Source organism: Mauremys mutica, chromosome 18 (genome assembly GCF_020497125.1).
Source record: "Mauremys mutica isolate MM-2020 ecotype Southern chromosome 18, ASM2049712v1, whole genome shotgun sequence".
Taxonomy (NCBI): domain Eukaryota; kingdom Metazoa; phylum Chordata; order Testudines; family Geoemydidae; genus Mauremys; species Mauremys mutica.
The window spans coordinates 23,068,757-23,082,081 of record NC_059089.1 but is presented as its reverse complement, the minus strand read 5'-3'; the positions used below and the strand labels follow the sequence as shown (position 1 = coordinate 23,082,081).

The 13,325-nt window shown below is 44.0% G+C and overlaps 1 protein-coding gene across 1 annotated transcript in view; it reads right to left on the bottom strand.

Annotated features, from left to right (window-relative positions):
* The window catches only part of SNAPC4 (small nuclear RNA activating complex polypeptide 4), a 31,198-nt gene that overhangs the window by 12,847 nt on the left and 5,026 nt on the right, over positions 1-13,325 (bottom strand). Inside the window, exons 5-15 of the mRNA XM_044992847.1 lie at positions 13,035-13,160; positions 11,432-11,510; positions 10,720-10,801; positions 8,869-8,973; positions 7,510-7,582; positions 6,659-6,823; positions 5,320-5,467; positions 4,706-4,812; positions 3,720-3,814; positions 3,048-3,142; positions 1,033-1,118 (exon numbers count right to left, since the gene is read on the bottom strand). Coding sequence (XP_044848782.1) covers positions 1,033-1,118; positions 3,048-3,142; positions 3,720-3,814; positions 4,706-4,812; positions 5,320-5,467; positions 6,659-6,823; positions 7,510-7,582; positions 8,869-8,973; positions 10,720-10,801; positions 11,432-11,510; positions 13,035-13,160 — 1,161 coding nt within the window. The remainder of the gene's footprint in view (positions 1-1,032; positions 1,119-3,047; positions 3,143-3,719; positions 3,815-4,705; positions 4,813-5,319; positions 5,468-6,658; positions 6,824-7,509; positions 7,583-8,868; positions 8,974-10,719; positions 10,802-11,431; positions 11,511-13,034; positions 13,161-13,325) is intronic.

The following is a 13,325-nucleotide window of genomic DNA, read 5'->3' as shown; positions in this document are numbered from 1 at the left end:
ATACACTGACACCACAGGTCTTTCTCGTCTTCACACGTTTAGGTTCTATAAACCTTTAACCTTCAGGACCAGGGGCCAGAGTTTAATAAGAGCTCAGCACCCAACAGCTCCCCATTCAGGATCTGATCCTGCAGCACTGATGTTAATGGGTATTTTCCCCACTGGCAAATAAAATCATGCCTTAAGGTACCTAAAACATGTGGCCAGATTTTCAAGTGTGTTCAGCCCCCATTGAAAATCTGGCCACAGGGTGTGTCTACACTGCATTGTAATCCCACATCTGTGGGAACCAGGCTTGTGGACTTGGTGTTTCCAAGCCCATGCTTGAGTGTCCATATGGCATTGTAAATTTGGGCTTACAATTGCTGGACTTGGGTCTCACGGCCATGCTCATGTGTCCACACCGCACTACACCAACTTTCTGACTCAGGTCCACAGCTTGAGCTGCATCCATGCTTCAAAACGGCAGGGTGAGTATCGAATCACAGTAGGACCTGGGCTCCAACCCACCCCCCTAGCAGGGTCCTAGGGCGTGGGTCCTGAATGCTCACTGACTTGTGTCAGATTGACTTTTCCCAGTCTTTTCTTAAAGAAGATGGGTCTATAGCAGAGGTCCCCGCCATGGCGCCCGCGGGGGCATCTTAATGCACCCGTGTCCTGGCCCCCGGGACAGCACCCGCCGAAATGCCGCAGCGGCATTTTGGCGGGGACGCCTCTCGATGATGCCGCTTGCCATCGACAACTGACGTCATCGAGAGGCGTCGCTCCTGAATTTCGGCAGGGACGCCTCTCGATGTCGCTTGTCGATGGCAAACGATGTCATTGAGAGGTGTCGCCGCCGAAATTCGGCGGCATTTCGGCAGGTGCTCCACCGCCGCACTGGTCCTTCGGCTGGCGCCCGCCAGCCAGCCAAAAAGGTTGGGGACCACTGGTCTATAGCATAGTAGGATGTTGTACTTCAAAACAGGTCATTTGATTACTGCAAAGGAAAAGGAAGATAACCCACTATACCAGATCAGAGAGTTACAATACCTTAGCCCCAATCAAGGCTTTCCATTTGCTTAGACACTGGGAGCCGGTTCTGTGTGGTAATTCAGAAGCTATTTTAGTCCAGTGACCTAAGGAGAAAAATAGTTGGGCCATGTTAATATCTTAAATTAAGGAAAGCAAGTCCCTCTCTCACCAGATTAGACTCCAGATAATATTTACTTATGCTGTTCAGGAAGTTTTTTTTCCACTGACTAGTAATACTTTTAAGATGTGCTACAGATGTGCTGGCTGACCTTAGGCTAGTCAAAACCTCTGGTCTCAGTTCAGGAAGTCAGACAAGAACATGCTTAACTTTTAGCAGTGAAGTCAATGGGACTTACACACCTGCTTATGTGTGTTCCTGAATCCAAACCTCTGCGCCTCAGCTTCCTTCACAGCAACATGTAAAATACAGCCTACCAGACAGGGGTTACGCAAGGATTAAATAAGAGGGACATCAGCTTGAAATCTAGTCAATATAAGAAAAGTTCCAACTAGTTTCAGATCCTACACCTGCCCTGAGCTCCCAGACAGTTTTTGTGTGTGTGGCTTTACGATCATATTTTATTACCTTTTAAAATGTTTCTCTCTCCCATGCCTCTCTGTGAAAGGCCCAGAGAGAGGACACTGACCAGCTATGCAGGGAAGCTGAAGTGGACAATATGCAAAGTGCTGTGAAATGCACAAAGTACATAAACTGGAAAAGTGGGTGACTGTTCTTCTCTCTAATCTCTTTCAGTTCCAGTAATCCGAGAGGTTACCTGCGTCAAGAGCAGGCCGACGTTCAGAAAGTAGCGTGATCTTTAAAGGGACACAGTCCCTTTAATACAAGTGCTTTTTACACGTAGTCATAGAGTTTAAGGCCAGGAGGGACCACCAGATCATCTAGTCTGATCTCCTGTCTAGCACAGGCCGCCACCACCACCCACACACTAAATCCAGCCTCCAAAATTAGAAGCAAGCATTACAGCCCACAGGAGACTAGCCCATTATGTGCCACAGGCTGAGAATAGAAGGGACAGAGGTGTCCGAGACCCCCACAATGAAAAGGAAGGGAGATACACCCAGAGTGACCTGCCCCTATACGCTGCAGGGGAAGACAGAAAAAACAAACAAGGTCACTGCCAATGTGATCTGGGGGGAATTCCTTCCCGATCCCACATATGGTGATCAGTTAGACCCTGAACATGTGAGCAAGAGCCAGGCAGCCAAGCACCTGAGAGACACAGAATGCTCGGTGCCACCTCAGAGCCATGGCCTACCTTCTGCAGTGGCCATGACTGATACTTCAGAAGACAACCACAAAAAAACCCAAATACATTGTGGGGAGGTGGGGAAAATCATGTTTGTGCGCGTTCCTGAAGCATGAGCTTTAGGAACATAAGACTGGATGTGAGCCAAATGAAAAGTGCTATACAAATGTTATGTAATTTCTTGTCCAAAGCCACAAAGAGTCAGTATCAGAGCTGGACCAAAGCTAGAGGAATCCCTAGTTCCCAGTCCTGTGCTCCAATCTCCCTTTGCCATACACTTGTAGCTGGGGTTAGAAGGTGGAAAGAAGGTTCCCTTCCAGTAATTACTATTAGAAGAGGGAAGTGTATAGCTGCCTGCCCAAAAGCTTCTGTACTGCCATAAGATCTTATCCTGAAAGAAAGTAATGCACAGGGGAGCCCATTTATAGAATTCTTCCTCCTCTACTGGTCAACTTCACAAGCAGGGGGTTTCAGTAACCAGGACTGCACAGTGCACAGAAACAATTCAAGACTTCTTTATGTAAACAGTCTCCCTATTCCAGAGATCACTACATGCAGGCCATACCATACATGGAAGATGGCAAAATGCATTTCTCAGTAAGAAGCAAAGCTCTCCAGTACCAACTGCAGGATTTTAATTAAAGGGGGGGGGGAAGGGGAGAGTGGGGGGGAAGGCAGCTCAAACCATTACAAGCCCTTAAAGATCATGCCACAGTGGAAAAAACAAAAAAAAACAACAAACAAACAAACAAAAAAAAAACTTACCTACACCATGTTTCTCGACCAGTTCAATTAACTTTTCTTTTTCCTCTAAGCTCCACCTGCCTTTCTTTACGTCGTGGTGTAATGCATTTAAATACCTAGAAAATTAAAAGATTTGATACAAAGTTTAACGGGATTAAATATTCTCTTTCATGAGACGTATCTAAAGTTAAATGAAGAGAGTAAAATCAGTGGACCCCTTCCTTCCCCATGCAGTCCCACATGCCTGTATCCTTGACACTGCAGCTCCATTGCTGGTAATGCAAGTCCTTGGTTCTCAGCAAAGATCCCAGGACCCACAATTAAGGAGTAGTAAAGGCAACACAAAACTAGATACATTTCAGGTACAATTGCTAATTTAGAGCCTAATCCTGGAAGGTGCTGAGCACCTCTAACTCCCCACATCAGTGACAGATCACAAGAGTCACTGACTAGACTTTTCATAGACATGCATAGAATAATCAAGCAGTGAAAACGTGGAAGGGGATACACCGAGATTCCTTCTGGCCTCTTTGTTCTACGTAGAATATAGGTTTTGAGGGGTTTTATTTGTGAAAGGTGCACAGAGGAGCTAAGTGCATGTATCGTAAAAAAAAATTTTTAATTTTTTTAAATGCTGCATCTTTATTACAGGAGAGAACTTGGAAGCAAGATTCTTTTAGTCACTATACAGACCTGTCTCTGCATTGAGCGTCACTCCTTCCTGGTACCTCTGTCCGAATTTTATACCAGTCACGTTCTCCATACTTAGCAACTGCTGCCAACAACTTCTACATGAATTACACAAAGAAAGATTAGGTTGAAAATGCATCCAAGTCATTCTAAGTTAACAAGTCTCCACTGGCTGGAATCTTTTGGGAATTACCTAGCTATATGCATCACACCCTGCTTTTAATTCATTCTGCCTTCATTAGGTCTGTGCCCTCCCAGTCACACCCACCCTCCCTCCCCACCCCCAAAGAAGACACGGCAAATAGAGATCCATCACAAGAGGACTTCAATTTTATCATTGCTGAGCTTTGGAGTTACTCAGAGAGGTCATGCCAGATCATTTATGCCCCCAAATTAATTTTATTTTTAAAAATACCCATAGAACTATTTAAACTAGTTTGTTTTCAAACAAAAAAAAATAACAACACTGCTACACTGGTCTAGTGCATGAGGAAGAGGAAAACAGACTTGGCATTTCAGCCTTAGCGAAATACAGTCAGAGCAGACTGGACGCTCTTCAGGGGAGAGTTGCGCATCTACCTCTGGGTTTGTATAGCACCTATGCCATCTTTGTAATAGAGATCACAACCCGCTTCTGTGCCTAGATAATGTAGGAAGACAGTCAAGTGTTGACAGAACACTAATTAAAGTTAATGTTTCACTAATGAACCCAGCAGAGATTGCATGTTTGTCCATTTCAGCTAAAATGGGCTCAAGACAGAAGCAGATATGTTAGTCTCTACTATAATTTAATCTGAAACTAGGCCCCATGATACCACGTGAACTCCTAAAACTTCTGAATTGCCTCTTCTGGTTGCTTTTTCATGTTCCACTGATTAAAACCTCCAAGACATGTGGCTATTCAGCACAGAACAATGGAATGGCTTAATCTATCCACTTTTTGTACCATGTCATTTTTCTAGCACTAGAGAAAAGCTAAAGGAACTTACAGCATCTTCCTCTGGCGTCCAGAATCCTTTCTTTAGGTTGGGATCCACTCTCTTTGTCCATCGGTAAAGTAACTGCATAGAATCTCTTCCTTCCATGTAATAAGCAACTAGAAATTGAAAGAAATATTTAAATTCTGCTTTTAATACAATGCTTCTAGCATTCTTATTAAAGCACATTGTAGTTACAACTTAAATATTTAACTTCTCAAACACAACTGGCATGCAACAAGAACCGAGAACACACAGTGTGTAAGAAACATTACCATTGATACTAGAATCATGTGCATTACATACATACACTGCTCACAACAAATCTTGCAGCACCTGGGAGGTTTTGCACCCAAGTACTGACCAAATCCATCCTTGGAAGATATGATAGGCTACTGTCACCAGGTGTCATGATTGCAGATGAGCCTTTTAAAATTAAAGGAGGCAAGTCCAAGGATTGTATGAAATTAACTCCACCTCTCCAGAACAGGGACCATGTCACCTTTTGTATTTGGAAAGGGTGCCGCACATTGGGAATATCACTGAAAACAAGACCTTGGAGAATCAGGCTCCGTGAGTACAAGGGATCACTTACTCCGTGAGTACAAGCCTTGGAGATCACTTACTTTTCTTGTAAGGTATGTGGCTTCCTACTCTCATTTCTTGAACAAGCTGCAGGAGCATCTGGTCCTCTTCCTTTGTCCATTCTTTCCTCTTGAAGTCTTTGTTGTAGGCTTGAAACTTCTGCAGGCATTGGAATGCACTTCGGTTTGTCTTAATAAAAACAAAAAGTTACTTAGATCACTAGGGGCATTTTGACCTGGGAAAGAGAGGGTTGACTCAATCTGGCGTGAACCTGTGGTGGTTCAAATCCAGTCCTTTTAAGTATTATTAATACTGTGGTAGTGCCAGGTCAGGGACCAGGTCTCAATTGTATGAAGCACTATACACAATGAAAAGACAGTCCCTACCCAAAGAATTTATAACAGAGGTTTAAGACAAGCAAGATAACCAGTGTATACAGCAAACAGAGGGGAGCACCAGATGACAGTGATGTGATTATAATCATTGTCAATTAATGGTCCAACACTAACTCCCACTGATTCATTATCTTTCTTCCTTTCACAAATTAAGGCCAGAAGAGCTGATTATGGTCATCTAGTCTGACCTCCTGCACAACACAGGCCATTGAGCTTCACAGCAATTTCTCCATCAAGCCCCGACCTTGTGGTTGAGCTAAAACATCTGTTAGAAAGACATTTGATCTTGATTGAAAGACTTCAAGTGATGGAAAATCCACCACATCCTTTGGTAAGTTGTCCCACTGGTAAATTACCCTCCCTGTTAAAAAGTTGTGCCTTGTTTCTCACTTCGAATCTGCCTAGCTTCAACTTCCAGCCACTGGATCTTGTTATGCCTTTGCCTGCTAGATTAAAGAGCCGTCTTTCAGAACTCTTCTCCCCACATAAACTGATCAAAGTCACCACTTAAACTCTCCCTGTAAGGCAGGTTTTCCAGACCATAATTCATGGCTCTTTTCTCAACCCTCTCCAATTTTATGACATCTTTTTAAAAAAGTGTCGACACTGAAACTGAACACCGTGCTGCAAGGAGTTCCCTGCTGCTGCACAAATGGCAAGTTATTGCAACCCAAGTGGGGCAGTAACACAGTTAGCTTTCAATTGACACCGCCTGGAAAAGTGTCCTGCACAGACTGGAGAGTGTGTTGACATGACTATAAAGTGTTTATAAAACCCACATTCACAGCACCTGCCTGCACTATGCCTTGCTAGGACTCACTTGGTTTATCCATTTCCTGAGCACTACAATGAACTTCCTTTTTCAAAACAGCACCCCACAGTACGCCCACTGCTTCAAGCCACTTCTCAGCACTGACTGCATTATTTTCAAAATCTAACCCTGGGCCTCAAATAAATATTCGGTTCATAGTGGCAAGCACCTTACCCCAAGCTCCTGGGCTATAGTTTGCCAGTCCAGACAATTATGTTTCGCAGCTATTTCCTTTAACTTCTCTATCTCCTCTTCATTCCACTCACTCTTGTTGATGGTTGGATGCTCCCAGTTCTGCCAGAATTTCCTTAGCTCTTCTGCGTTGCGACTTCCATCAAACTAAGAGAAACAACACAAATTGGCTCTCCCTTCAGGACATTACTGAAATAGCCTAGCAAATTGAGTGAGATTGATGCAAAAAGGCTTATTTCTTAAATAATTTTTCAAATATATTTTGCTGTTAATCTTTGCGTAAAGAGTTGGGTATTTTCCATTGGCATCTAACTTTTGAACCCCTTCTACGATGCCAAGTCTCAAACCTGTCCCCTCCCCCTTTGAAACAGATGGATATTTGGAAGTTAATCAGGATTTGTGTTTCAGACCTTTGAAAAAAAGAGTGAAGTGTTAAAGGCTGGGTTCTATCTCCTTTGTCCACCCAAAGTAGTTCTTTGATTTCAGTGGGACTAGTTGTGAAATAATGGGGCAACTTGCAGAGGAAGGGAGGTAGAATCTGGGTCTAAGGCTGTGGCTACACTTAGCACTTCAAAGCGCTGCCGCGGCAGCGCTTTGAAGCGCTAAGTGTAGTCAAAGCGCCAGCGCTGGGAGAGAGCTCTCCCAGCGCTGTCCGTACTCCACCTCCCTGTGGGGAATAACATGCCGCGCTCCCAGCGCTGGGGCTTTGACCACACTGGCGCTTTGCAGCGCCGCAATTTGCAGTGCTGGAGAGGGTGTGTTTTCACACCCTGCTGCAGCGCTGCAAATTTGTAAGTGTAGCCAAGCCCTTCGTAATTGCTCTACCAACTTACACTGATGTTGGAAATCTTCTCCCAGTCATGTTCATCCAGTCTGTTTCCTAATAAGGCCTCCTCTGGCAGTTGGCTAAAGCAGGGGGAGGAAGGAATGATCACATCAACCATTGGGTCTCTTTCTATGCCTAATCTTGCTAAGCGTTGTACACCTCCAAATCTCATTACATCTCCCATTGAAGGCAGAGACTCAGCAATTCACAGGATCAGGCTCTTAATCACTGTTAACATGATCTGACACTGGCATTTGCTTCATCTATTTGCCTTCCCTCTCCCACCCCGGCACACCTGCACAGTACAGTCTTTCTAGGGACAGATGCTTCCTTTGTAGCATCAAGGGCTGTCAGCGAACAGCAAGAGAAGATAAGCACTTGTGTTTGTTAGGCTCACAGCATGTCACGAGACCGGCTGTACGGGACTGAAGCAACATGAGATTGGAAATCATTCTATAATTAAGACAAAGGGATCTAAGGGCTTCAGGCTCCCAAGTCTCTCTGAATTTCAATGGAAGTTGGTTCCCTAATCCCCATAGGTCCCTTGGAAAAAATCCTCAACTCTTTGTGATTAACGAAACGTGCTGTGTTTAGCACAATGGAGACCACTCCATGATCAGGGCTCCTAGCTACCATGACAACACAACTAAATAATAGGTACACACACTGTTTAACTCCCTTAGTATACTGTAGCTGCCAAAGCTGTAATACACCTACCATACAACTTAGACTTGTCTCTAAATCCTCTTATGGAATTTAGAGCATTTCTAACTAAGACAGTCACTTAAGATATGTATAAACTGTATTTTCTCTTCATAGCACCCAGATGTGGCAATGCCCTAAGTAAGGTGACACATTAATATACTTTGCAATAGGGGTGATGACAGGAATTCAGAAAAGTGCTGGCTATAAATGTCTAAATTATAAAAATTAACCAAGTCCAAATGGCACCTATTTAAATGTGCCTCATTCACACACACATGTACCTTAGCACACATGGATCCTTGATGCTGGCTTTATAGGAGTTTAACTCTACCACAATTCTGAAAAGCACTATACAGAATGTGTCAGTACATTTCTAACCTCAACGCAGCTAAACCAACAGCTTTTGCTTGCAGCACTTCAGTACTGGCAGCAGAAGTTATTAAACAAAGCGGGACGCCAATATTTGCATATTAATACCCAAAACACTCTACAACGCTGCAAGGTTTGAACACTGGTTTTGGAATGGTTTGCAAGCCAGAATAAGGCAAGGTTTTCCCAGCTTAAGTCTGTTGGTGTCTGAGCTTTATGAAATTTCTAGGGGGTTTTGCCCCCCTTAAAGACGAGGTAGTGTTCACTTCACCCAGAATATAAATCCTCTCACTTGATCTCTTCTATTTCACGCTCTGCTTCTTTGACTTGCTTTTCCAAAATCTTCTTTTCCATTTCATTCTTGGCTTTTTCCAGTTTCTGATTCAAATAGTTGAGCCTGTTTAAAGACATTTCCAAGATTATTAAACATGACTAAACAGAAGCAAGGGTAAGTATTATAAAATAGCGTTAAAGCTGGCAGGCCCAAAAGCTGGGTTTTTTCCTCTGCCATCCTTATTCCACAGGGCTTATTTCAAAATTCACCTAACGCTTTGCATTTGTCCCCACCTTCCAGAAAACAGCCCCCAACCAGACACTCTTCCACATAGCAGACCCACTGCTCCTGCTTTGCCTCCTCATCTATACCAAGTGCGAATCTACAGAACAGGTGACAGACCAAGTGCTTTCCCCACCTCCCGCAAGTTGGATCTAAGAGGATCTGCAATGGCTGCTGCGGTGGCAGACACAGAGAAGCGTGCTAGGTCCGTGGCTCAGACAAGCCATATCCCCCCAGGAGCCAAGTGCAGGATGATACTGAGTAGGAACAAGAATCTGTCTCCATGATGCTGTTCAGTTTATTCTAGGATGCATAGCTAGGGCTCAAAGGCTACACGGTAGCCCTCCAAACCTAAATGTTGCAGCCCCTGTAATAGGATTTTATGTAGGGATATTAAAGAAGGTTTATATTAGACATGGTTTATATGAAAAATGACTTATTGTTAATTGATGCCTCATAACTAAAGGTTTATGTTAAAAGTAAATTTGTGATTCTAACCTGCAAGCCACCAGCTGTGTCTGTGTGAAGCCTGCTCAAAGAAATACTTTGTATAAAACTTGTTAAACATTAATTAACTCTAAGTAAGCCAAAACAGTGAAATAGATGTGATTAAGATAGAGAATGTATGTGACTGAATGGTTAGGGAGTTACCAGTCTGAAGAATTCAGTGTTGGCTGAAGAAGGTGTCAAGTGGGATCAACCAGATGACCCACCACACCTCAAAGGAAGGAAAAACAAGCATCTGACAGAATGGAGCCAGCCATCTGCTGATTGATTTAGCAACAGCAGAATGAGGCAACTCCTATGAACTAACATAGGGAAAAATCCCTATAAAACTGGACTCTAAAGACTGAGGACTTTGAGTCTATGGTTCTGATACCAACCTCCAGGAGCATCAGATGCATCTGACACAGACTCGGCTCCATCCTCATGACCAAGGTACCTGGCCAGTAACTTGGCATGAGCAACATCTAGGCTGGTAACTATAACATCTATACAGAACCTGAATGAATGATTGTGTGAATGAATATATGTGTCTGTGTGTGTGTCTGTGTGTGTGTCTGTGTGTGTGTCTGTGTATAAGGAATAAGTAGTGATAGAAATAAGTAGAAAAACATTGTCTTTTGTTTTGTTATGGTATTTACAATAAATGTGGCATCTTTGCCTTATCCCTCTTAATAAGATCCTGCTGGTTTTTATTATATTGGTACAACATTTAGGCCATATGATTCTATTAATGGAAAGGGCTGGATGGCTAGGAAATGTCTCGGTACTTGTGAGGTATAAAAGTGAACTCCCAGCCTAAGGATTATATTGCAGATAATCAGCAAGTCATTCGTGTCTTGACCTATGCTCCCTACTGGCACCGGCTGACCACCCCAAGCCCAAACACACAACCCTCTCCCTGCTGCTCTCTGTGACCTCACTGCAGGTGATGGTAACTGGGCCAAGGCACGCACTTGAGAGAAGGGAGGTGGAAATGATACCAGCTCTTAGTCACTCTCCTCCCCACTGTCTAACCAGCCATCAAATCCTAGCATACACTTGTCTCATCAGCGGCGATGGGACTTCTTAGGCTTTGCTTACTTCAGTAACTTTGGCTGAAGCAGACGCTGCAAACGGTCACTTATTACTGATTTGTTCAGCAGGCTCTTCTCTCTGCTTTTCCCTGGGGATAAAACACAGATGAGGGCACCAGAGTCACTAATACAAGGCCACCTCCAATAAGCAAACCCACTGCCTTCAACCACCACTTTAAAGTATCTCCAGGGTCTCTTGGAAACGTCCACCTGCATTATGCCCAGATTGTTGCTGGTTCCCTCTGTGCCTAGAAGCACAGAGAAACAGGAAATCTGGGCTCTATTCCTGGTTCCATTGCTAACTTGATACGAGATCCAGCTCATGGAAGAGCATCACCGACTGCATCCCCAGCACCAATTCCATAACACCTAGGTGCTGCCATCTGAGTACTGACCTGGCACGACCCTGCTTAGCTTGTGTGAGCTAATAGGACGGCTGCACAATTTAACATGCAATGCATCAGGGCATGTGCAAGGGAAGGGAAGGGAAGAGCTGTGAAACTATCAGCCATGCCAACATTCAAGGCTAGCGGAGTTTAGCATAATTCAGAGCAGTCCCATTTACTTTTAGCGTCCGCACCATTTCCATTAGTGGCTTCGACGCAGAACAGTGTGAACACTGAAGAAAAACGAGAAGGAAGATGACGGGGAAAACCTCAGTGAGTTTGCCAAGCCTATTTAGAACTTGGAGCAGCGCACACAGACAGGAGGTTTCTTACACTTTTTTATAAGCAGCTCCTCAAAGGATTTTATGCCTTGTGCTGTCTTTTCTCGGGTATCTTCATTGGCAGGAGGGCCCTAGTAAAGATCAGAGATGTTAGAAACAGCACAGATGTTACATTTTGATTGAGAATTCAGCTCATTCCCAGAGCTGTGACACCAAACTGCTATAAAACAGACTCTAATTCAAGACTGTGCATTCGCACTCCCCCACTGCACAGGGCATTTTACAAACTCTAGTTCAGAAGAGCTCCATGAGGAATGGGCACGCAAGCAGCTTTATTCCCATTTTATAGATAGGGTACCTAAGGGAGTGAGAGTTAAGTGATTTGCCAAAGACTACCGACCAAGTCAGTGGCACAGCTAAGATGAGCACTCTGGAGTTCCTTTCTTTCTACCCAGAGCTCAGTCCACTCATCCATGCTGAGTGCCTCGCACCAGCTGGGAATTGGGTGGAAGAGCGCTTTGGGTAATGGTATGATAGCTCAGTGGTTTGAGCATTGGCCTGCTAAACCCAGGGGTGAGAGTTCAATCCTTGAGGGGGCCATTTAGAGAACTGGGGTAAAAAAAAAAATCTGTCTGGGGACTGGTCCTGCTTTGAGCAGGGGATTGGACTAGATGACCTTCCAACCCTGATATTCTATGTGACAACTGCCCACTCCAATTCAAAAAGCTGTGTGACCATTTTGGATAAGGATTAATAAACAAAGCGCAGTTGTTATTATTTGTATTACAGTAACCACAACCAAGGTCAGGCCCTAGTGGGCTAAGACACGTAACTGTGGCACTGACAGGTTGTGAAGGCCAAAACTTCAACTGGATTAAAAAAAAAAGAATTAGATAAATTCTTGGAGGACAGGTCCATCAATGACTATTAGTCAAGACAGTCAGGGATGCAACCCCATGCTCGGGGAGTCCCCAGCCTCTGACTGCCAAAAGCTGGGACTGGAAAACAGGCAATGGATCACTTGATAATTGCCCTATTCTGTTCATTCCCGGCACTGGCCACTGTTGGAAGACAGGATACTGGGCTAGACAGACTATTGGTCTGACCTAGTATGGCTGTTCTTATGCAACAGATGACAGCCCTTGCCCCAAAGAGCTCAGTTTACATGACAGCCAGGATGCAACAGGTGGGTGAAACAGACAGTGAGGGTTGGGCTGGGAAGATGAGGTAACAAACAGAAGTCACAGCTTGTCATTTGCCTGATATACTGTGCTGTGCCTAGAAAGTTTGGTGGGTAGATTTCCATGCTATTACCTAGAATCCTCTTCCAGGTGACATATTTTATAACAGAATGGTTATGAACATATATTTTGTTTTCTGGATGCTGTGTAAGCCAGAATTTGGGGGGGGGGAATCTCTCCCCCTTTTAGATCTGAAGAGTCTGATGGCCAAAAAGGTAGCAAGCAAGCAAGCGATAAGCTAAGTCTGTATCTCAAATCACGCAAAAAAACTCCAAAAACAAACCAAAACACTGAAAACCTAGATGCAGTGACCTTAATGTTCAGCAATGTTCATCTCAAGAGGGAGCATAAGTAACAAATTAAGGCTAAATGACACCGGAATAATGAGCGTAGTATGCATTTAGTTATACTTACAATGCCCGATACTTTATCCTTGAAGTACGGCTTCATAAAATGGCCCAAGAATACATTCAACGGTAGAAGTTTACTATCTCCTGCCTTCGCCATCTTTGGACCACCAACCTCACACATAATTTCTTTCTGCAGTACAATCATTAATTGAAAAACCATACACATTACTGAGACTTTTAAATGATCCCACCTCAAATTCAGCCAGTGGCCCTGGTGTTATGCACATCCCAGGCTAAGCCCCAATTACCTTGTACCATCAGACTATATATAAAGCTGATCTTTTAAATGTAGTTT